At 49.0% G+C, this 24034-nt stretch overlaps 7 protein-coding genes across 7 annotated transcripts; 4 read left to right on the top strand and 3 right to left on the bottom strand.

Annotated features, from left to right (window-relative positions):
• Nucleotides 1–1355: 1355 nt before the first annotated feature.
• On the bottom strand, nucleotides 1356–3878 carry N7458_000589 (transcription factor domain-containing protein; the record flags this gene model as incomplete). Its single annotated transcript, XM_056903983.1, has 7 exons — nucleotides 1356–1570; nucleotides 1630–2136; nucleotides 2214–2479; nucleotides 2538–2975; nucleotides 3036–3350; nucleotides 3420–3526; nucleotides 3666–3878. 7 exons carry the CDS (start codon nucleotides 3876–3878, stop codon nucleotides 1356–1358), a joined length of 2061 nt encoding a protein of 686 aa, XP_056771750.1.
• A 2555-nt stretch (nucleotides 3879–6433) lies between these two features.
• N7458_000588 (uncharacterized protein) lies at nucleotides 6434–8318 on the top strand (the record flags this gene model as incomplete). The annotated part of the gene is made up of 4 exons (XM_056903982.1): nucleotides 6434–7050; nucleotides 7121–7246; nucleotides 7305–7388; nucleotides 7460–8318. The coding sequence occupies 4 exons, from the start codon at nucleotides 6434–6436 to the stop codon at nucleotides 8316–8318; spliced, it is 1686 nt and encodes a 561-aa protein (XP_056771749.1).
• Nucleotides 8319–10664: 2346 nt separating this feature from the next.
• Nucleotides 10665–11259, bottom strand: N7458_000587 (uncharacterized protein; the record flags this gene model as incomplete). The annotated part of the gene is made up of 4 exons (XM_056903981.1): nucleotides 10665–10754; nucleotides 10834–10920; nucleotides 11000–11047; nucleotides 11131–11259. The coding sequence occupies 4 exons, from the start codon at nucleotides 11257–11259 to the stop codon at nucleotides 10665–10667; spliced, it is 354 nt and encodes a 117-aa protein (XP_056771748.1).
• Nucleotides 11260–15141: 3882 nt separating this feature from the next.
• N7458_000586 (uncharacterized protein) lies at nucleotides 15142–17099 on the top strand (the record flags this gene model as incomplete). Its single annotated transcript, XM_056903980.1, has 2 exons — nucleotides 15142–16847; nucleotides 16904–17099. 2 exons carry the CDS (start codon nucleotides 15142–15144, stop codon nucleotides 17097–17099), a joined length of 1902 nt encoding a protein of 633 aa, XP_056771747.1.
• A 1639-nt stretch (nucleotides 17100–18738) lies between these two features.
• N7458_000585 (uncharacterized protein) lies at nucleotides 18739–19811 on the top strand (the record flags this gene model as incomplete). Its single annotated transcript, XM_056903979.1, has 3 exons — nucleotides 18739–19041; nucleotides 19093–19349; nucleotides 19406–19811. 3 exons carry the CDS (start codon nucleotides 18739–18741, stop codon nucleotides 19809–19811), a joined length of 966 nt encoding a protein of 321 aa, XP_056771746.1.
• Nucleotides 19812–20540: 729 nt separating this feature from the next.
• N7458_000584 (Zn(II)2Cys6 transcription factor domain-containing protein) lies at nucleotides 20541–22488 on the bottom strand (the record flags this gene model as incomplete). The annotated part of the gene is made up of 4 exons (XM_056903978.1): nucleotides 20541–21196; nucleotides 21244–21524; nucleotides 21574–22257; nucleotides 22316–22488. The coding sequence occupies 4 exons, from the start codon at nucleotides 22486–22488 to the stop codon at nucleotides 20541–20543; spliced, it is 1794 nt and encodes a 597-aa protein (XP_056771745.1).
• Nucleotides 22489–22730: 242 nt separating this feature from the next.
• N7458_000583 (SDR family oxidoreductase) lies at nucleotides 22731–23590 on the top strand (the record flags this gene model as incomplete). The annotated part of the gene is made up of 2 exons (XM_056903977.1): nucleotides 22731–23340; nucleotides 23400–23590. 2 exons carry the CDS (start codon nucleotides 22731–22733, stop codon nucleotides 23588–23590), a joined length of 801 nt encoding a protein of 266 aa, XP_056771744.1.
• Nucleotides 23591–24034: the final 444 nt, after the last annotated feature.

The raw sequence follows: 24034 nt of genomic DNA, 5'->3' as shown, positions 1-24034 counted from the left end.
AACATTCAGATCATATTTCTTCTCCATCCCAAAGACTGGACCCCAATCCACACCGACCCGACTAGTGTCCAGCCAAGCTTTTGCTCCACGGGAAAAGTCGCGCCTCCCTACGTAGTCCTAAGTAGTTAGTCTCGTTAGTCGTGACTTTCGTAGTATGTATTCAGTCCGAGTCTCGACCCAGTCGGACACTCTTCCCATTTCATATTGAGATCTGGTCGGCAGAACGGGTCCTGCAAGCTGCTGCATCTGGCATGCGTACTAGGATGATCATGCTGCCAATGCGACCGGCTTATCGCTTCCACATGGCTCCATTCAGACCTGCGAGTAGACCTGCTACAGTAGCAGGGTTATGATGCTGCCTGCATTGTCTACGCTTGGCCTGCGACGGAGGACTTGGCATGTCCTCGTCCGACCAGGAAGAGTGATGGGAATTATTGCCACATCACATCCTTCCCCTTATGAATTATTTTTCGCAAGTATGAAAATTAAATTGACCAGGGAAAATCCTGTTCGCTCTTGGGCGGTGAGTACTCTCGACAGTATTGCAGTTTCACGAAGGAGAGGAAGGATTAACCCGATTAAATGGGGGGTTTACCTTGGTTCCTATACGGTGATCTTTATAAGCAAGCCTAACGTACTTTCTCAGTTACCCTTTTTCCAACCAAGGCAGTCATGCCGAGGAGAATATAGCTTTTGATAATTGAAACCGTTCTCTAGGGCCCATACAGAACCGTACAAAAAAGACCAAATCCCCAGCAACGGGCAAGTGGATCTCGTCAGGGGCAGATCTGTGCCGACCCATTTTTCATTCCGACCCACTTTTCATTTCGCAAAGTCTGCAACTTGAAACTCGGCCATTTCCGGATGAAATTACCTCCACATCTACGGAGTACGTACTGTCCTACTATGTATACATAGTATGGAGAGTCTCGAAGATGGTCAACAAACTGGTATATGGGGATGGTAAACTTTCAGAAAGAAGGGCTATGTTTCTATTCAATCCCTGTGAAACTGCTTGCAGGGAGGAGTGCGACCACGCTTAACCAGATACCCCTGCGATATATATCTCTACGGGACATCATAAACATGTCACACGTAGTGGTCTAGAGCTGAAAGTTCGAGATTCGATTTCTTCAGGTATAGGGCCAGAAGGAAGACAAAGATGCATATTCTACAGGCATTTCCTTTCATCGCTACAATTCCGGTGGAAATGTACCCTCCGCTCGTGTCAAGAAAATCAATTCAACCCTGGTATATACCTACGACTTCATGCAACAATGCAAAATGTATATCACAAATGACGATCCAAAACTTTTTCCCCTATCCTTCCAACACACCATAGCCCTTTGCCAAAGCTACAGTACTACCGGTGCAACAAACGACGAGTCCGGGATTCCCTCAAAAACCCAATTCAAAGAATCAAACACCTCGGAGAACCCAGCCTCATTGAAGAAAGCACCGCTCTCGTCAAACTGCGTAGGCAGCAGCAGCCCCGGATTATCCAAAGTGCCATCGGGGGCCGCGAGCCCATTATTGGTCGAGATGACTTGATTCGCCGCGGCTGCAGCTGCTAGAGAGAAGACGTCAGAAGGATAGTCAAACAGCGAAGGAGAGTGGAAACAGCCATACCTTGAATCTCTTCTACAGTCTTCCCCGGTCGGAATCGTTGTCGCCATCGCCAGACTGTATCGTAGACATGGCTCATGCTCATCCGGCAACGCACCTTGAGCTGCAGCCCGTCCTCTTCGGCGGCCATGGGCCCAGTCGCGTTCCACATTTGAGATAAGATGTCCGCAAGTCGGACTGGACGATCATGATCCATGACGCTGATTCGCCGGATGGCCGAGATCGCCCCGTTGAAGAGGAGCTTGCCGTGGTTAAAGTCGATGTGTCGGCTGAAATTACTTTTGAGCAACTTCATGAGAGCGAAGGCTGCTGACACGATCATTTGGAGGATGTAGTTGGTTGAGTGGCCAATTAGTTCCCCTGGTGAGGTTTCGAGATCGAGCACTCGGCCCAGGAAGGAGGTGGTTGCGATGAAGAGCTTGGTGAGGTCATCGCTTCGTGCATTGGAGCTTAGAAACACGAAATACCGGAGGTGTAGTTCAGCGGCACGCAGGTGAATCATATTGATTGCTGATGGGGGGTCAGCCGTTGGACGAGGACCCAATATGGCAAATGCAAAGTGGGGGGGGGGGGGGGGGGGATCATACCTGAAATTTCTTGACCAAACTGGAGCTCCATCTCATTCAATTCGCTTTCCAGGATCTGCACGATGACGAGCTTCTCCGCACTGACGAATTCAGCTGGCTCGGGCTTGCTGCTATATAAAGATTTGGTGACTCGGTCGCAGAACTTTTCAATGCGTAGCCGGATGGCCAGGTTCTCGGGAAGGTGGTAGTCCGCATCCTTCAACGAAGCAGGCTCAAGAGCCCAATCGTAGATTGTACTAGGAGGCTGGCCATAGCCAGTCGCCACGCTAGGAATGAATGTCAACATTGGATCGCAAGTCACGGGGCTAGGCTAGGCATACTCACTTCTGCGCGACAATATTGCAAATCACCCACGTATGCAAGCGATCTTTCAAAGCCTCCCCTTGGGCCTCGATCCGGAACGTTGTGAACTCTTCAGCTTGCACCGGCCGATGCATTCCAAGCTGCATGGCAATTTGCATCATCAGACCGCTCAGCATGAACGTTGCGTCAGTTCGTTGACTGGTGGTCGGTAGGGGCCATGTGCACAACACGCACAATGCCTTGACGACTCGGTAATCTTGAGGGACACCTGTAATGGTGGACCATAAGAGTCGACTGAATGGTCCTGAAAGAGCCGTCAGGAGGCCCGGATCCGATGGAGACCGACGACAGGCCACACAGACAATTGTCCATGCCAGTAGGGGACATCGGTTTAGATAGACCTCAGGTGGCTTGGGTAGATTCAGAAGAGGAAGAAATGGGTGATAATAATTGAAATAGCTAGAAATCAGATGAGTCGTGAACCATAGGGGGGAGCGAGAAGGTGGGTCGAGGGCTTACTGTTCAAAGAGCCGTGCAACTCGCGCGCGGGAGAGGGTGATATCCTCAAGCCTCCATGGCGTATTATCGTCTTGAGACAGAATGGACCCGTCCCTTTTCATCGTCAATGGGGTGGCCATCGACGGATGCGACTCCACCGGTACGGATACAGGTCGAGATCGATCAATGCCCGTCGAGTCCCGGCGGGCAAAGGCATCGTCCGAGCATTGCGACAGGTCGTCGCCTTCACGATGTTCTCCGGTTTGAGAATACTCCGGGTTGGACGAGAGACGGCGGCGAAGATCCGCAATCTCCTTTTCCATCTCAGCATTGCGTCTGTATGCAGTGTGTGAGCGTTAAGTACTGGGGATGCATGCCAATCGGTTTACATGAGATGGAAATCACCTTCGCTTGGAAATACGCTTAAAAGATTGCTCAACCTTGCAGTCAATCCCTAGCCTACGACAGCGAGAGCATGCCGCGGCCGGAGTTTGAACGATATCACATCGTAGCTGTTCCACACAGAGATTTGCAGCTCGTCAGCACAAGGCGTACCCACACAGAGAAGAGGGAGCAACAATTAAAGGCGTGGCGTCGGAGCAACTGGCAGGCCCGCTAGGATTTTGCATGTGGCACTGGGCAGTCTCTTACCTTCTGCTGCTTGCACTCGTTGCAAGCTTTCCGACAGCCGCCTCGGCGCTTGCCCGTGACAGGCGGGACCTTCTCCATCTCGCCAGAATCGGGGGTCCTGTGTAGCTCGTCAACGACCGGAGGTGGCCGTGGCAGTTGCGGGGACCGAAAGTCGCTTGGGGGGATCAAGTGAGGCCCATTCGGTGCCAGGAGGTTCCGATACCCCAAGTCCATCAGGATCGGCTTATGCACGCCCGATATAATAATAAATCCCCATCAACCATGAGCGTGGTGCTCATGTAGCGTATCTGCCGGAAATCGGAGGAAGCGCCGTTGGCAATGGCAAAAGAGGGAGGGGCTGTTCCGGGGAAACTCGCAGGCGAGTGGAGTTCGGCGGTGGCCTCTCGTGCGGTGTGATTCGGTCCTGGCAAGGTTCTGGCGACCGCGCCCAACGAATTTCGGCGGTTTGGCATTTGTGCCTCAGGCAGAAAATAGACACGTGAACGTTTTTCCATGCCTGCCTGAGGCAGGACATAAATAAGGCACCAAGGCATCAAGGGACCAAGGCCATAAAGGTGATGAGGCATCAACAACCACCTCCACCGGCCAGGCTTTGTTGAATCTGCACCCCAAATTCTACTCCTCCATTAATTGAGACTACAGGTCTGTATCAATCCGTTGACAGTCCCTAGTGGTGCCCATCGAGGTCAACGGCGTCAAAGCGGCCTCGACTCATTTTTCATATGACCTCGTGTTGATGATCACCACAGAATCTCGGTGGCGCAGCCTTGCGTCCCACTATGCCCCAAACGAGCTAAACCACAACTCGACTTAAAAATGACTACTACGACAAAGCGCGGAGTTTTCGAATTATTGCAACCGGAACAGGGCTCCTTTTTGACCGTGACATCCCCTTATGGCTATGAGCTATGGGATGTTTTTTCCTTCTGTCGCCGACTCGCCGCGTCCCCTCCCCTCATTCAAAGCAATCGGGTGACTGATAATTAGGACTGTGTCTTGGATTCCAGTCTAGTTGCAGGAGAACGCCAATAGTCGGTTGGTTTCCAAGCCAAACTGCCCAAGCTCCTCAGAGACAGGGGACCATCGCCATGGCAGGCGACCCCGAGGGCAATTCCCTCATAGTCGCTAACTCTGGAACATGAATCAGCTCACCAATGATGCTGGTAGCACCATCGTCACGCGAATGGAGTCATTCCCTCGTGAGGGTGGATCCACCTCGGCCCGTGCGGATTTTGTCGCCAGGGGCGCTTCCCTGGTTTTTTGGCTGCTAGTGTGTGCCGATCCATCTGGCTTGTTTCTTTTTGTGGCAACCGATGGTGGCCCATGTTCGATCGCGTATTGTTTCTCCCGCCAGCGACGCGTTGATTGGTGCGTTACATTTACGCCTACTACTCGGTGCGACGGAGACTGTCTGCCTCCATCAAGCTGGTCCAGCCGAGGGACGCGATCGCTCGTTCACCGTGAAGAGATTCGTATGGGGGATCAATTATTGAACCATTTCCATCTGGCATAGGACCTACTGTCTGCAGGGTGGATCACATTTGAGAGGTTGTCATGACCAGCCAGATTGGAAAACTCGATCTGGACCTCAAATGATGGGAAAGTCTGGAGTATCAAAGGGGGGGTGCACGCCTATGCAGACCCCTTGTCTCTGGCGTTTGGAACTGGAGCTGGACTGGTCGAGTATGCAAGCGCCACATGGCATGGCTTGCCCGACCGAGTCAGTTCATACTATTGTATCATACAGTCAATGCTATACCATCACACTGTCACGCTCGCCCTCCAGCCTGCTCACCGGACAATTATTCGCCGGCATCGCACAGCATGATCAATTATTGAATGACCTGGCCAAGGTTCCTTTCCTCCAGGGGGTTTAGCGCTGATCTTGACTGGCAATCCGGCTTCCTCGGCTGCCCTCTTCTTTTGCGTATACTTCGATCAAAACAGACTCGTCATCCATCCCGACCGAGGACTTTGGACATCCCACGGCGCGACGGCCATCTTATCAATTCTACGAAGTCTACCCACAGACCCAATCCTATCTGATATGCGCAGATATCATTGCGTCCATCGACCCGAGGACATGGTGCTTGGTACCGCTGCATTTCTGCAGCAATGCGGATATAAGACGGCATCAGTGGAGGGAAAACTGGGCCTCGCAGAGTTTTGAGAATCGATAGCCTTGCCGATCAGATTCAATAGCTTTCCGAGGGAAATAAAATTGGGTGCTGACTGCTATCGCGCGATCTGAAATCGGTCGATGAACGCCAACGACCGCCCCCGCGAAGGCCCGCCAGCGGTCCGCAAGAGACTTTCCAGCAACCTCCTGCAAGTCCAATCAGGACCTGACGAGGTTGACAAATACATGCAGGTACGGAGGCTGTGGTCGCAGCAGGACCAATGACGTGCCAACAAGCTGCCTATCTGCCTCCATCAATGCTCAACTTAGCCCCGATCTGGACTGGCTTGTCTCCACTCGCTATCAGTCTTGGCCCACCATCGCATCGAGGGATCGACAGGCGATTGTCCATCGCTCGTGCTGTTTGGTCCAGCACGCACCAGAAGTTGGTTGGGGGTTCCACTTGCCGCTACGTGCTGGGGCCTGAACTGGATCTTTCACTCGACTTCATTTCGCAGACAATTCTGCGAGGCTGTCATAGTTTAAAAAGACCTGCAAGGCCCTCGTCCTTGTGGAATGGGCAAGCGCTATCCAACTTCACCACTCTCTTTCAGCACTTCTGCTCAATCAATCCCGCCAGACCTTCATCATGGGTTCGGAATTGGGAATCACCGCCGATTCCAAAGCGGCCATTGACCTCTCGCCGGTCAGCATTTGGTGGGTCGTCTGGGGATGCGTCTGGACGGCCGCCGTGGCCGCTGGCATGGCATATCTGATCATCAATCGAGATATGCCTACTCTCCGAATTCGAGGCCTCGCCTTGTCACTCTCTTCAATCGTTCTTCTTCATCTTTACTGGTGGGTCTGCCAATTTGGCAACATGGTGGGCGCCCTTCTGCCCGGAGATGCCCAGTATTGGATCATGGGAACCTATCTTCCCTGTGGCATCGCTCTTTTCCACGCCTCCAATACTCGTTTCCTTCACGTCGCCAAACTTCAGCGCAAGTATGCTCAGCATGGTTATCGTCTCGTCGATACCACGCCAGACGGAAAGCCCAAGACCGGCTTGATCAACCGTTTCCGCCGTCTCGACTACACGACCAAGATCCTCATCACCGTGGGCATTGGCATGTTCGTTCAAGTCTTTCTGACCGTCTTTAATTATATCATTTCTCGCAAGTGGCATAGCTCCTGGGGTATTCCCGGCACCGAGGTCCACGGCAGCGAAATGGCCCAGAAGACTGCCCAGGGTCAGGGATGGGAATGGTAAGACCACGACAGGTCCATAACATGCAAGTTATATTCGTCCCAGCTAACGATTTATTAATCTTTATAGGTGGCCTGGTGTGTTCTGGCAATTCTTCTGGTCTTGGGTCCTTGCCCCCGTCATCCTCTGGAAGTCGCGCAACATTCACGACACCCAAGGCTGGCGTGTGCAGACAATTGGCTGTGCCCTTGGCAGGTGAGTCGCATCAAACAAGTACAAAAATGGGAATGCATTTCATTAATCCACCATGCAGTCTCCACGCTACCCCCATGTGGCTCATCGCTCTTTACGTTCCTGGCATGGCTCCGGTCAACAAGTACTTTATTCCTCCACAGTGGTGAGTATACCGCTCTCCGACCGCCTCGAAATTATCTTCGCATTCTCTAACCTGAACATTATGGTCTACAGGATCTGCTTGTCTATCTGGATCATCGAAATCTTCACCGTCTTCCTTCCTTGCTGGGAAGTGATGCGTCACCAGTCCCTTCGTCAAGAAACACTCGACTCGATTGCTCGGTGGGAGGTCAAGGTGAAGTCCAACAGCTCCGAGAACAAGTCCCTCAACTCGGAAACCACTATGGTCGAGTCCATGATGTCTGGATGGAAGTCCACCAACGCTTCTATCAAGTCTACCAGCTCGCGTGATAGTATTCTGACCATGAGCGCTCTTGAGCACGTTCTGGAGCGCAACCCCGCCCCGCTTCAGGAGTTCTCTGCGCTTCGTGAGTTCTCAGGAGAGAACATTGCTTTCCTCACCAGCCTTGCGGAGTGGAAGAACTCGCTGCCAACGGTTCTGAAGGATCCCAGAGCTCCCCGGGATGGCAACTCCAAAGACCTTCTCCGTGAACACTTCAACCGTGCCTTGCATATTTACGCCGATTTCATCAGTGTCCGCCACGCCGAGTTCCCCGTGAACATCTCCTCCAGTGACCTCAAGAAACTGGAGGATGTCTTTGAACGCCCCGCTCGCCTTCTCTACGGCGAAGAGCGTGAGGCCGACCCCGTCAGTCCCTTCGATAAGTTCACCCTCGAGCCCGCGTCACCCACTGTCTCCGAGAGCTCTGAGAAGGGTATGACGAATCGCATTCGCAATCGTGTTCACTACTGGGGCGAGATTCCCGAACAATTCGACGCAGATGTCTTCCAGGACGCAGAGGCGAGCATTAAATACCTCGTCCTCACCAACACCTGGCCCAAGTTCATCAAGGATCGCAGGACCTCGATTGATTCTTTCGAGACCCTCAAGGCCAAGACGGAGGTTGTCTAGGAGTTTTATGAGCGACTCATGAGTTCTTTCTTGATATGATCCTGTACCTTTCCCGGTGTAGAGTCTTTTTTACTTTTTACCTTCTCCCGTGCCAGGTAACTGTGTGCGACCCCATTACGGAAGTTGAAGAAGAACCCCCGTATTACATATAATAACTTTTTGTCATTTGATTGAATTTCAATAGCCAGATACCCACATAAATTTGCTCTCTCATTACGATTGGAATCGATGCTTCTCCCTTTTCGATGTTTCTTTTTCTTGTCGGATTATCCGACCTACTATACCCTTCTGTTGTCAAGACTGCTGAGTGCTTAGTCTTGTGCCTATAATGATAATCTCCCTTCTCTCTCTCAAGATGCTAGATCTCACGAAATATTATTTAAGGATCGAATCAATTTTTAACTCTTCGAAATCTTCAAGAATGCTGCAAGCAACATCCGGTTCCCCGTAAAGTCCGGGGTTTGACATTGTATAGTATATATATCTTCGCTAATAGATAGGATTTGGATCTCTATCTTGTGAGACGGATCCGCTGCAATAGCAGCTTCCTTACTAGCAGCTTCCTTACTAGCAGCTTCCTTACTAGCAGCTTCCTTACTAGCAGTTTGCTTAGTAGGCTTACTAGCTGATTGGAGAGTAGATAGGCTAGTAGATTTACTTGCAGATTTACTAGTAATCTTCTTTTTGATAGGGTTTACTGCTTCTTTAGCAGTTCTTTTCTTAGCAAATCGATTTTCGTTTGCTTTGATTCCTGGCTCCTGATTGGCTAGATCAGATTGATTCTTCAGGAATCTACCTTCTAAGTTAGTAGGGTCTCTTGACCAGACTATTGTGGTCCAAAGGGTAGATGGGGCATGCCCTTCTAAGTATGGTAAAAAGAGAGACTATATAACATGCGCGGCCGACTGCGACCTCACATGACCAGAAGTGGCCGGAAGGGGACAGTCCACCAAGAAGGGCAGCCTAAGGCAGAAAATGCTCCCGAGATCTCATCTCATCCTCCCCCACTAAATCTGATCTCGACCCGAGATCATTGTATACAGGCATGAAAGGGCACATATGCAACCAAAGAAAGACAAAAATGGGATAAAGGAGATATATATGGGGTTCGAACCCGTGACCGTAAACAAAGGAAAGTCGAAATCCGTGGATAGATTTCTAAGGACAAATTAGGAAGGAACCGAAAGTGGCTCTTTATTCCAGAAAGGTATCATTTAAAGAAAATCAACAAATAAAGAACTCATTAACACAAATACGCGCTTCTTCTGTTACCCTCTCTAACACAACTCTCCTTCCTATATAGCCTTCGCATTCGCGTTTATTGTCACGAGCCAATCAGAAAGGATACGAAAGCGTAGATTCTGGTGCATTCAAACGAAGAAACTAAGTCTAAAGAAAAGAAGAAGATGAGAAAGCTACGAAGTTGCGCGATGAGCCCTTTTGTTTACCTCCGTCCTTCGTTCCTTCCTTTCCTGCGAGCCCGCTGTCGCTCCTTCCTAATCTTATCAGATCTCTGCTTCAACTCACCAAGGTCGCGGGTTCGAATCCGGCCGCATGCACACATTCGTCACATTTATATACAAATTTACCTACTTCTAATTACTTTCGATCACTCTCGATCACTGTGAGCACGCTATGCTGCGCAGGTAGATAAGGAGGAAGAAAGAAAATTGAATAAGATAGATCGATCTTTCTTCGTCTAATTGAATAGGAAGGATAAAATCAATTCGGCTTGGAATCATAAAGATAAGATGAGAGAAAAGTGAGGTAGGACTGAAGCTTGGTTGATTGTTTTGAATCTCTTGTTGTATATATTGAACATGATGATCAGACCTTGATAGAGAAAACAGGGCATATTTATAATCAATCTTTTATGCAAACTTATCAAACTTGTTTCTTGCATATGATCGTTCCAGATAGATCTAGATGCATTCTAGATGCATAGTGATCTCATGCAGTAGTGGTTTGATTGGTGGTTGCTTGATTGTACGATGTAATTGATCGTAGTGATGATGTAGATCGCATGGCTATTATATGCGTCTTTTTATGCCTGATTATCTGATTGGATAATGATGATATAATAGCATAAAGCTTATAGATGTTCAGCCATATAGCAGTTCTTGTATAGGCCTTATGAATCTGGCTTGATATGCTGCCTGACGGCTTCGGCATCTTGCCCTATATCTCACAAGATATCTACCCGAAAATTCAACACAAAGCCTGATATAACGACGAGTTAACGTATTAGGTGGAATTGGAAGATGGCTTTGCCCACAAACGAAGAGTACTAAACAAGTAGCTAATAACGGTATCGAATGCAAAGTCTACAGTAGGCCAAGATTCTGCCTATTCAAAAGCACAGAAGTTGATTTCCATCTCCCAGCCGTCCACGGAGTACGAGCCACCATTCCTATGTCCAAGGCACTGGTCGATAATCTAGAGCCACGTTAGCAATGTAAATAGCTTATAGCAAGAGCTGTAGGGACAATTCGAAAAGAATATGTTGATTACATACGTCAAGAGTGCTATCCCAGCACGCCTGTTGATTAGGGATGTTGTGTGGGGAAAATATTCCCATATAATCGTTGGCACCATAGAACTCCTATAATGTAATAGTTGGAGATTATTTTCGCCTAAGGAATCATGGTCTAGTTATAACTAGTAAGCGGGAGATTGCTTACATAAACCTGGTTTTCCGCCAAATAATTGTTTGGGCTATTGCAAAACACCTGCAATAAGTATTAGCTCAAGAGCATCTTCAAAAAACTCTCTAGATCCATTATCCTTCCACCCTATATATTTGTCAACTCACCTCGCGGTTAGTTAGAAGATCAGTAGAATCGACACATCTTTGGGATCCGTGTTGCGAAACGCACTCAGCAGCGTTGGCGGTAGCAGCTAAGAGGGTCGCGACTGGCAAAAGAACTGCGTAGAACTGCATTTCACGTGATGGAAGAATGATTTTAAATAGAAGTGCGAAATGCGGATGCGTATTTTGTTCTGGATGGACTTGCTAGGCTGGAATTGAAGTAGCGAGTAGTGCATGTTATATAAATGTTTGGAGGTTTCCCCGATCTCCTTACGCGCGTAGTAGATCCAAATATAGGAGGTTTCGATCCCCCTAAATCCGCCCCCACTTTTCTTTTAGCACTACCGGAGCCCTCCCCGGGCATAGCGACTAGAGTGCTTACTATGTAATTGTTCAAGTAGGCCGTCTCCACCGGCTGAATTAGGCCTTAGTGCGTTCGTCACGGAGCCGCGGCGACGTTGGTCGTGTCCTTGCAATACCACAGTGTGGGTGCCGTGAGGTTTATCTTTGAAATTGTTACTTTCTCGAGACGAACACCCGCCTGCAAGTTGAACATCCTGTGACAGAGGCTGTAACAAGGACTTGGCCTGGTTAAGTGCATGTTGCACATCGTCATTGGAGATTGTGCCACCCTTTTCCCTCTGGGGGTAACCAATATCTCAACCAAGACGCGGGCATTGAAGTGCGCCTCTACGATGAAAGTACTCCGGTCATTTCGCCCATCTCCCGGGAAGCTTCTGAACGTGGAATTTTCGATGCGATATTCGTGTCAACACCTGGGTAGCTTCTGGTCAAGAGCTATCCACTTCTTTTGATCTCATGGTGGCGGTCATCGCTTATGGGAAGGACCGCGCCAGAGCGATCAGAAAACCATCTCTGTCTTTGGAGAAGACTATCATTGTGGCGTAGAGACGCATCGCGGGTATTTGCGGCAAATTATGGCATGCGACACTTTCAGTGCTGGAAAATTGAGAACAAATAGATTGAACAGGTTTCAATACGAAGCCCAGGTGGTCAAGGTCACTGAAGCTGGTCCGATACGCATGTACAGGACTTTCCAGGACGCCAAGAGCTGTGGCACATTGGTATACCACCCTCTGGCCTAATGAATTCCTACTCTTTCTGCCTCGCTAACAAAAGTAGTTGACAATGAGGACGGTGCCGCAATCTAACGATCAGAAACGTCTCTGCTAACTGGATCAATGGTCAAAGAAATCCGCGAATTTGGTTGAACTATTCGGTACTTGCAGGCTAGTGATAGAGCTTTGCTGCTTAATTCTTGGCAATGAGAACAGCTTCACACTGCGACAAAAGATTCACATTATGTGTTTTATTCGAAGACATTGCATCACACCCATTTTAGGAGTTAAAGAACTCACTCCGGAAGTTCGCAGCGTTCATGTTCGTATGAAAGCAAGCGCTACATTCTTCAAGGTCTCGATGGGCTGGTCGCACATGAAATATCCCTTGGCGAGGAACTTCCCTCACATCTACCTCCCAAATAATCAATATGCCTTTTGGTTTTGATGAGTCGCAAAGCTATCGCTCGCGTTGTATCTCCTATAAGATCCTCAACGCTATATCTTCCGAGTAAAATTGAATTTCTGCAGAAATTGAACAGGCTTGAACGTTTTCATCACGTCCACAAAAAATTTATGCGCAGGAACATTCCTTGTCTTGGGACTGGGCAACGTTTATCAAGGATCTCACTGCGCCGTGCCTTTCGACCCTCGCCACCCATTATTTAAACAAAATATGACCCATCGCGTTCATTTACCCTCCGCAGTGCTGTGGATATGTCTAGACAGTATATGTGTATCTACGCATCCGACTCACCTGGGGGTTATCAACTTGTGGGCCGTGCCATTCCTATCTGGGACGAGTTTCACAAGCCCGAGCTCACCGAGCAGCAGCCATGGAATGATTTCCCTTTTGAACCAAATTCCCTTCTATCTCGTGACAGAAGCCGAACTCGTCACTGCAGAAGATAAGGGAACCTGCAAAGATCTGGTCAAGGTTGATAATACTGAGCGTTGATTAGCTGAGAATAAGGTGGATTTCACTACTATCCGAGAATAAAGCAGAAAACCAGTTGATCAGGCGCCCTTCTTTCAACATTTGCTGAAGCCGTATGATGCTGCCTTATGCTGCCGTCTCCGGCAGATAATCATGATAAGGCAATGGGTGGACGGCTAGTAAAACACTTCTTCCGGGTGTTACAAGCCAAGCGAGAGGATGACGGAAGTCTCCATTCGGTACTATATGCGAAAGAATCAAGTCTAGAGAAGGAAAGAGAGAAGAAGAAGAAGAAGAAGAAGAAGCGTGGTAGGATATGTGAGGCCTTCCAAGCAAACATCATACTCGCCAGTTGCCAACTCCGCCCTTTCCATCCTTTCGTCACATTCTTAATCCTCTGGTCTGGTGACCAACCCTTTGGCCTGACTAGCGGATTGACATATGGGCACTTGTCAAAATCGTGATCGCCGTGGCTAGGAGGTCCTCTGCAAGGACAAGTCCCACTAGGCCAAAAGGTCCACCAAGACTTCTGAAAGACTTTTGAATACTCAGAAGTCTTAGCACGCGGTTTATATACTAATGATCCGCTCCGCGAATCTCATATTGACAATCTCCCTTCTCTCTCTCAAGATGCTAGATCTCACTAAATATTATCTAAGGATCGAATCAATTTTTAATTCTTCGAAATCTTCAAGAATGCTGCATGTAACATCCAATTCCCGCAAACTCCGGGGTTTGACACGGTATAAACTAGAATTGATGTTAGTTGGGAGGTTGGCAGGTGTTTTGTTATCGCTTCTCATCAATTCAATCTGCCATACAATCTAGTAATTAGTAGTTACACCCTCTCGTTCAATAACCTTTTGTACACGCTTAGGCATATATCCTGCTAGATTTTCTAGTATATCCTCTAGGACCCCCTGCTATACGTCCTCAATCACTACTTTCAACCGCTCTAGCGATATGTCTTGTTCACCGTACCTCTGCGAGATATACTCTCTAATCCAAGACCAAACGTTCTTAATCGGATTTAGATCAGGCGAATATAGTAGATAATTAGTATATATAATATCCTATTGATCTAATTACGCGCGCGTAAATCTTAACTATTAAGCTCTTACGCTATCTTGCATCAAAAGTGGCTTAATCTAATCAATCATAAGTAGGAAGAAGAATCGATTAATTAACGGTAGAATATACTAGCAAAATCGTATTCAATTAATAGTTCCCTATTCCTTTTCCTAAATGACGAATAGGCCCTTTTAACTACTAGTAAAAGACTCCTAAATCATCTAAGATTTATAGTTCTGGTCAGATTAAGGTAGTAGATTTGGCAGTAGATTTGGTAGTAGATTAATGTACTATCTACATGACTTTTTTGTTTCATTATTTTCTTTGCACCCCCTTAGATCCGACTTATGTAGATGCCTGAGAAAACAGGCAATCATCAAGAGACCTCCGAGGCTGCTCCGCAGTTTTCTGCGCTCTCGCTCGCAGCTTCCTCCCCCCCCTTTTCACTTTACGCAATCTCTGCGTCCCTCACTCTTTGTCGGCCCCTAGGACAGAATCTCTCTTTTCTGGCCGGCTCCGTCTCTATGTACGCCTCAATTACTGTCCGAATCTCCCTCATTCGTTACCGATTCAACGCGTCGAATCCCGCTCCCGGTCCGACCCCCGATTACCGCGCGAGCAACCTCTGTCGCGCCGCAGAGTCCACACCAAGATCAATCTTCTTCAAATTGCCAAGACTCAGTGCCGGCTACCTCTCGGAAACTTGTTATATCCCATCGAGGACAGAATAACCGGAGCACACGCTGGATATTGGGCTATACTTGTTCATTCACTGTGGGTCCTTTGCGATTGTATGGAGTAAAACTTGATCTTTCATTGTTGAAACTCACTATTAACCATTTTAGATCGCTCGGCTCTTCTGCGCAATCATTCGACGAAGTCGGTTCATCTCAATCTCACTTCCTTTGGCCTTGTGGCCTTATGAGCATGGTGCTCCACGAGTCTGCGACGCCCATGGGGCCCCCGTCAACAGCCCTCAAGGAACAGTCGCAAAAGCGCCAGCGCAATTCATCCCCGGTCACCCCGTCCAAGCGACGACGAGTTCAACTTCTCCCATCCACCGGATCCCAGAGAACTCCGGCATCCTCCCCAATATCTGTCACTGCCACTCCTTCGAGTACCCCGCGCACCAGAGCTCAACTGGATCGGTATTATGAAGATGTGAGGAGGGACGCAAGTCGGATCCTCGCTGTGAAACATCGGCTTGGTGTTTTGCGCCCGGAAGTAAACGCAGATCCACAGAGTTCACCAGAGGCAGGGACCGCCTCGAGATCCACACCAATGACAACGAGAAAGGCCGTCGAGCTGCTAGAACGGATCTTGAAGGATAATCAGCTGATCGAACACATTGAAGGGGAGCGCAAGGTTCTCGACCCCAACAAGCGCGGTCCCAAACGCAAGGATTGTGTCGTCAAACACTCTTCGATCAAGGAAGAAACAAGGCGTGGGAAACTCAGGAAGGATATTAGAAACGCTCGGAAAAGAATTGGGTACACTTGGTCTATACTTAAAGCCGCCGAGATTGTCGCTGAACCCGAGGTGCGCCCCATGACCAATGCAAGGGCAGCCGAAGACACTATGTTCTCATCTCCTGTCGCGTTGGTGAATGTCAGAGACGAGGGTGAAGAGGATCCCGGTGAATTGGCCGATGTATCAGATGGTGAGCCTACGCTCCCTACAGGCAAGACTATTGCTCGGTCCGTCATGTCGCCTTCAGTTCCTCCCGAACACACCATGGAAGAAGAGGACAGAAGCAGTGGAGGTAAAGATGCAGTCAAGAAGGAGAGTAACCTCGAGAATGGCAAAGCGGATACAAACACCCACGAAGAGAATGGGCTTGTGGAGACACAGGCGGTGCCAGAAAACCGGTCACTTTCAAAGTCGGTCCACAACCATCTCATCCTCTCCGCTGCGCTAATGCCTAGTCACAGGGCTACTCGCGCCCCTCGCCGGTCGATCTACACGCCAGATTCAGGTGGTGATGAAGACCAGCCTGACCAGAAGCGTCAAGAACAGACCAGGACACATACTGCCCAGGAGGATACCACTCCCAGTTCCAGAGGACCAGCCGGTCAAATGTTGGAAAAGGCGACGAACCACTTCAACACCACCAACCTGAATAACTTGGAGATCCAAGGAAAACCCGCCTCCCGACAGTCAGTGGCGCCCTCCCTCCTATCCCCAGTCATATTTGTTAATCGTGATGTCTTCTCCAGCTCCGAGGATGACATTTCCGACAGCTCAGAAGATGGGGACAGCTCAGGAGATGACGGAAATAGCGACGTGGATGTCAAGTTAGACACGGATGATGAGAGCAGTGAAGACGATGACGATGATGAGAGTCAGAGCAGCGATGTGGAAGTCAAAAAAAAAATGGATGACAATGATGATGATGACGGTGGGAATGACGAGGACGAGGACGAGGATGAGGACGAGGATGAGGACGAGGATGAGGACGAGGATGAGGATGAGGACGAGGATGAAAACGAGGATGAGGATGAGGATGAGGATGAGGACGGGAACGAGGCTGAACACGGCGACGTTAAAATCAGGCTGATCAGTGACGACACGCCAGATGGGGAAGACAAGAAGTATGAAGTCACTGAGGACATGGAAGAGCAAACAAGACAAAGGTTAGCTACGCACCTCCTCTCCTCATCTCATCGACTGCGCTAACATCCAGGATCAGCAACGAAAGCCAACACGCCATTCAACCGGACCATCCTGAAGGTCCCACATCTTCTCGGCCCAGCACTGGCTTGTTTGAGCGCATGAACGGCATTCAAACATCCGGCTCCTTCGAAGCCATGATGGCCGGATTGGAGGCAGGCGGCAGCCGAAAGAGAGAGGCAGGCGGCTCTGCAGGGGCAGGCAATCGACTCTGACACGTCTGACTCGTCTGACGATGAATCAATGGCGTACTTTTCTCCAGAGCCAGATGAAAAACCATTCATCGGCTGATTCTTCGGGGACAAGAAGCGACAAGGAATCAGCGATAGGCTTACGCAAGTCATGATATTCACGAATCCATTTCCGTCTGCATTTTGATATTCCCTGCATGGCTGCAAGCGAATGAAAGCGACACTCCTCTTGTCACACCCATTATTGTATCGAGTTAGACATTGCACAGCAGGCTTTATGTCTAGAGAATCCAAGTGACCTGTTGGATTTACAGCCATTCCATCTCTATCCAGTTGGTTAAGAGGACGACATTTCACATAAAAGAGCGTATTAGCATTACGGGAATTTCCCCCTTTAACATAACAAGGGAAACTGTAAATTAAGCAACTATGGTCCACCATGATAACACAGGATTTTGTCTTTATAGAAGGTGTTTTCATTCTCATGTCCAAGATTCTAAGGAGGCCCAAGCTACAAAGCAGTAGTGCCGTCTGGGTCGGCTAAAGGTCGGACTTGGGTTCTGCTTGAAGGTGGAGAGCCAATCAAGAAAAAGCCTCCCTACTTAATTTCCTTCTTGAAGAGTCACACCCAGGACAAGATTGCTGACCGGACAAATTCAATGACGTGATGCAGAGGTTTGGCGCCATGTGTGTCTCATGCAGCGATGTAGTCCTCCAGCATGTCTAGGTTGCGCGCATTATTGGAACGTGGGGGGGGATGCTCAAGGGCGGGGGGGGGGGGGTGTTGACAGCTAGAATATTTGTGCCCTGGCAGAGCTAAACTTCAATTGGGCATGATTGAATTCGGTCCGGTTACTTTGAGGGAAAAGATTATACTTACGTGTGGCGGCTAAACTTATCAAAACAAAGGCCATAGAAATTCGCCGCGATGGAATTGAACCGTCGCCCTCCTGGAACTACAGTACACATGGACACTAATATGATGCAGACAGATCATGGAGAGCGTGGCCTCGCTATGCCTTGCAAGGGGGCTTGATGATGCTAAGGACCGAGCATTTTGTGGGATGTACATGCAGCTGCATCAGCTACAGTACCCCTTGATCCGAAGCACATCAAGTCGCAGGTTCACCCGCGGTCCGAGCGACGCCTATGCATGGCAATGAATGCCATGTTGCCGAGAAGCCGTGATTGATATCATTGCTCTGGATTGATCTTTCCATGAAAGCAGTAATCCATTCAACTTCCTGGAATGGGATTGGTCATGCAGATCAGGAGGTCTCAGCAAAGCGCGTCGGTGGATCCGATCAACAACATAGATATGGGATTTGGAGCTTCCGGGCCAATCAAGGGATCTCGGGGGCTACAAGGTATCTTCGTGCTTTTGGAAAGGGTATGTGAAGAAAAGAAGGGATTGATTTTTAAAGCAGCTTGAGACCGCCGATGTGTAGGAGTGTTGAATGTCGTGTGTTTTTGGTGAGGGAGCTTCATTATGCCTGTTTCGGGTTGGTTGTCTTTTGCACTTTTCATACCATTTTTTTGCACTCAAGTCATTGCCGATAATGCACTAGCACGAGCACGGACAGCTCTTGATACTCTACAGACTTGGTATAGCCCTGCGACCGGGCTATGGACTACTCGACAATGGTGGAATTCAGCCAGCGCAATGACAACAGTTGCAAACCTCGCTATGCTTGACCCATCAGTCATGGAGACCGCTATCTATGTATTCAACACTACCTTCAGCCTAGCACCAGCCTCAAATCCACACCCAGGCCCGGAAGTCAAGACTATTTTTCAGCGAAGAGATCTCTTCTCGAGAGCGGGCAATTCTACTAAAAATGCCTCGCAGTGGCTGGATTCGGCATACGACGATGATGGATGGTGGGCCCTTGCTTGGATTGCTGCATACGATGTCACTGGGAATAATGACTACCTGAGGCTGGCAGAGGGAATTTTCGCGGCTTTGGTTAGAATCTTTTGTCTACTCTACACCGACGAATGCTAATTCGCTCAACAGACTGCGGCATGGGGTACGAACTGTGGAGGGGGTGGTCTACCGTGGAATCCCGCAAGTACATACGTGAATGCCATCACGAACGAACTCTTTCTCTCAGTTGCTGCGCATTTAGCGAACCGTGTGCCATCCAGGCGGAAAGAGTATATTGGGTGGGCCCAGCGGGAATGGGACTGGTTCTCGGTTCAAGGCTTCATGAACGAGAACCACACTATTAATGATGGGCTGTTGGATAATTGCCAGAACAATGGTCAAACTTCGTATGTCCATCGTTTCCAAAACATGCCAATCTTCTCACTTTAACACTATCGTCCAGATGGTCCTACAACCAAGGAGTGATTCTCGGAGGCCTCGTTGAACTGAACAAGGCCACACCCGATGCTACATTGCTGGAATCCGCAAACACGATCGCCCAAGCTGCCATCGCAACTCTTGCGGACTCAAACATGGTCATCCATGATTCATGCGAACCCAACAATTGTGCTCCAGACGCAACCCAGTTCAAGGGCGTTTTTATTCGCAATCTACACATGCTGCAGCGAGTATCTCCCAACCTAATCTACAAGCAAGTTATTGACAGCTGCGCGCGGAGTATTTGGGCAAACGACCGGAGCTCGCAGAACCAACTGGGTGTTGATTGGGCTGGACCCTTCCAGGATCCGGCGGATATGTCAACTCATAGCTCAGCAATGGACGCACTGGTTGCTGCTATCGGGGGATAATTGCATTATGTCGGCCTTTTGTCATAACCAATAGCCTTTTTATTGTATTTTGAAGCTAGCTTAAAACGTTAGATATAGATAATGCTTCAAGGCCATACTTTCGTCGAACATTCATGAACATCAATTCCTGCTAGACTCCCAAGAGAAAATTGACTTGTACCAAGTCCGAGTTGAGACTCATTCAATCGTATTTTTACCTGCTGTATACCGCGTACCATAATCTTCAAGCAGTGTAAGAAATCAATTTTTGCGTTGATGTGTCCTATCCACCTCTATACATTACGGTAGGATTGTTAATCAGCGCATTAGAAATCGTGCGCCATTTTCAACCGGAGACTCCTTCCACCCGGTCCCGCACCGGAGGATCCGTATAACCCGGTAGAACCAGGAATCGTGCATATTTCGGTCAAGCAAAGGTTGACAAATATGTTTCCATGGTTTACTTCCAACACATTCGAGGTGAGTCTACCAGACTTGTAACACTGATTTTATACAACTTGGTATTACGGATAGACTTGACTGAACGACCACTCTTGCGGAACTATTGTATCTACCTGCTGTCTTGTACCTTACGCAATGCGTATTGACGATTCACCGAGACAATTATTCTGTATATCATTCTGCATATTAAATTGACGGGCGTTTTCACAGAGACCTTTTTCATCTGTCATGCAGTCACATCATATTTTATCGACAGTCTTGTAGCCCAATTCACAAAGATCAGCTATGCTAGCTGAATCCAGTGAAATTGCTCAATAGAGAATCCCACTGGATGTCTTCGAGAGGGAGTATGTCTTCCAAATCGCCATCAATAGACGGCCAGAATTGGGGTGTCATAGCAACCTCAGTTCCCTGAACTGCCATCATGGACGAATCCTGCCTTGCGTGTTGAGACGGCGCATTTCCCACAGTTGCCCTGATTTGATAAGGATAACAACGTGCTAGCAGCCGCATCTTAGAGCAGAGGCTTCCCACAATGTCCGTCTCCTTGTCTGCCGCGGACATTCCCTCAACTCTTGTCTCCAGTGCTTTGGCAAGCTTGGTGACAAGATTGGGATAATCTGCTTCATCAATAACAGTCTGTATCTGGGCCTGCATAGCAGAGTCGGTGGGGCTAGCAATGAGCTTGAGAAGGGTCAATACTGCTGAAGGTATATAGCCAACTGCAGTGCAAATACGAGCACATGTAGTTATTGTCATTTGGGCAATCTCCGCCACTGGTAGGTTTCTGATCGTCTGAATGAGCTCCTTGCTTCGCTGGATCATACTTATCAGCATGGTTATCCGGACTGCGCAGTCTGGCTCTGCAATCCACAGTTCCTCCCGAAGGCATAATTCCTCAAGCCGTATTTCCGCATGTTTGATCTCAATGCGAGTTGCATTCTCTGTAACGGTGTTAATCTCCATCATCCACTTCGAATCCAAGACACACCTGTTGAGGAAGGGCAGAGCGAGAGATCTTTTTCTACAGATGACCTCACGCCGTTAAATTGCCGCTGTAAAGAGCCCTGCGTAATTTGGACGAGCACTTTGCCACCGCTTGCTTGCATCGAAGCATATACTTCATCCATCGTTTCAATGAAAGTCTGTAGGCGGACAAATAGCGGGACCCATCGATCTGACCGATGCTGGGTAGATGCTATACCCCCAATGCACTCATCAATTCGACCATCATGTTTTGTAATAATCGGCCGGCCGAGTGTGCCGCAAAGACTGAGATAGAATTAGCCGAAGCCAGATCTAACATGGCAGACAACCTCACCCGATCGACAGCCAATAAGTACCGAGCAGCGCCCGCTGCTCATCGAAACTTAGACTAGGCTTTCTGTGAAGTCCCAAATCATACAGAATAGAAAGACAAAGCTGAACCAACAATAAGAGCCGCGGGTGATGTTTCTCGGCAGGATATGTGTACCATGCGCTGTGAACCAAAAGACCACAGAGCAACTCAAGATTTCTCTCGGACCGTGTCACAATCCTCAACGTAACGTGCTTCATAATTTCCTCGGTAACAATATTACGCAGAGGGTGCGCACTACCCATGGTTGCGGCCATGATGCACAAAAAGAGAAAGGGCTCACGGTCACTTAGGCGAGCGGCTGTCTCGCCTTGTGCAAGCAATACAAAGGGAAACTTGGGCACCAAATCAAGCCGGAAGGTCGCAACCAAGCGTTCAGCCTCAGCTTCACTCAAAAGCCCTTGATCCACGATAGATGGCTGGCCCTCCAGAACAGAGCTGGTCGGCGGATCGGGCCCGTGGGACGGGTCTTCAGCAGCATCCAGTAGTGCGGTAATGTCTGTTAAATCCAGCTCGGAGTCGTGAGATGAGCTCAAGTCGTTGGTGAGCGTATTCGAAGTATCGGGCGATGTTTGCCCGCTCTGTCGGGTCAAGGTGGCCAGCTGGGACATCAGTTGGTCCACCTTTTTCTCCAGCACCTCCACACGGCTAGATCTATGGTTAATACATTAATACTACGAACGCCATATGTGGGAGCAAGGATTACCTTGGTGCAGCCTTGTACCTCCGTTTCGTCTGTGGAAGGTCAAGGTAAGTGCATGATTTGCCTAAGCGAGCACATCGCTGGCATAGGTTGGCGGCCTGTGGCGTGCATCTCGCTTTAGCAATCGTGCACGCCACGCATGCCCTCCTCTTGATCGGAGATAGTGAAGCGCTCATGATGTCGCATTAGGGGCCGGAGACTGGGAACGGAACGGACGGTCGATGTGGATGGCCCCCGCGAGCTCAGCAGATGGACCGGGAAAACCGGACCGTCCGGTTGAGACGGGGTTTGTCATCCACCAAATGTTAACTAACTTATATAAGGACAGTAAATCATGCGACTATCCCAACGAAATCAACCATAAATCAACTCATTCATCCCTCAAATATATTGTTAACGTTGAATCAAATAAAAAAAAATGTCGTCTTATGCTATCACCGGAGCCTCCAAGGGCCTTGGCCGCGAATTCGTGCGTCAACTTGCCGCCGATACCACCAACACGGTCTTGGCTATTGTGCGAAACCCCGAATCGCCCGACATATCTGAGCTCGCCTCCAATTACCCTAATGTGCACGTTATCAAAGGCGATGTTACAGACCCAAAGTCTCTCGTTGAGGCTGCCTCGACCGCAGCCACCATCACGGGTGGCAAGCTAGACGTGCTTATCCACAACTCCAACGCCGTTGATCCGGCCACCATGTCCTTCAATCCAACCCAGATTCCCTTTGATGCGCAAGCCACTCGGGAATTTTTCGATCTGCCGCTTAGTACAGCCGTCTACGGCGGTATATGGACGACAAACGCCTTCCTTCCCCTGATCGAGAAAGGCACCCAGAAGAAGATTGTGCACATGTCCAGTGGCATGGCGGATCTGGATGTCATCAAGAAGACGGGCATCAGCTATGCTGTCGCGTACTCTGTGGCAAAGGCCAGTATAAATGTTCTAGTCGCCAAGTACACAGCAGAACTAGCGCCTAGAGGCATCAAGGTGTTAGCTTTAAGCCCAGGGTGGGTTAATACGTGGGAAGGTAAGTGGCCCTTTGCCTTGTTGCAGCAACAGTGGACAGCAACACTGATATCGTCACAGGAGAGAAATCCCCTCAGGTATTACAAGCAGAAGAGGTCATGCTGAAGCAGTTTCAGGCCGTTGAGCCTGAGCTCAAAGGGCAGATTCAGCCCGAGGAGAGTGTTAGAAAGTGCCTCCAGGTGATTAAGCGTCTGGATGCGGAGACTAGCGGCTTGTTTTTGAGCCACAATGGAGACAAAAAGTGGCTGTGAGTGTGGTTGCAAATGATTTGTATTGAAGGCTGTGTCAATTGCAAACTTACATAGACGTGACTGAACTGGATACTTAAAGTTGATACAACCAAATATAATACGGACAGTCTCTTAGCATTCAGCTGCTTTTTGTCTATAAGAACCCCCAATTTCACCAGACACATAGACAATACTTCACATGGCTGGTTACACAGAAAGGCTTCGTCAATGTCTGCACAGTATACTTCTGTACTTCTGTACGCTGGGCTGTCCATCTTATCTTATCTTATCAAACCTTGGGCTTGCCATGCTTCACCGCTTTGATGCCTGAGGCGATAGTCCGGGGCGTGTCTGACACCCCGAGAGAGATTCACGGGGAAGCTCCAATCGAGTAATCTTCACAGCGAGGTCCCTGCCACCAAATCGCACCGAAAAATGGGTTGAACAAAGAAAGGTTTCTGAATT

Source organism: Penicillium daleae, assembly GCF_028827525.1.
Source record: "Penicillium daleae strain IBT 16125 chromosome Unknown utg000001l_segment0_segment0, whole genome shotgun sequence".
NCBI classification, from domain to species: domain Eukaryota; kingdom Fungi; phylum Ascomycota; class Eurotiomycetes; order Eurotiales; family Aspergillaceae; genus Penicillium; species Penicillium daleae.
The sequence above is the reverse complement of the archived record's forward strand: the minus strand, read 5'-3'. Positions and strand labels throughout refer to the sequence as shown.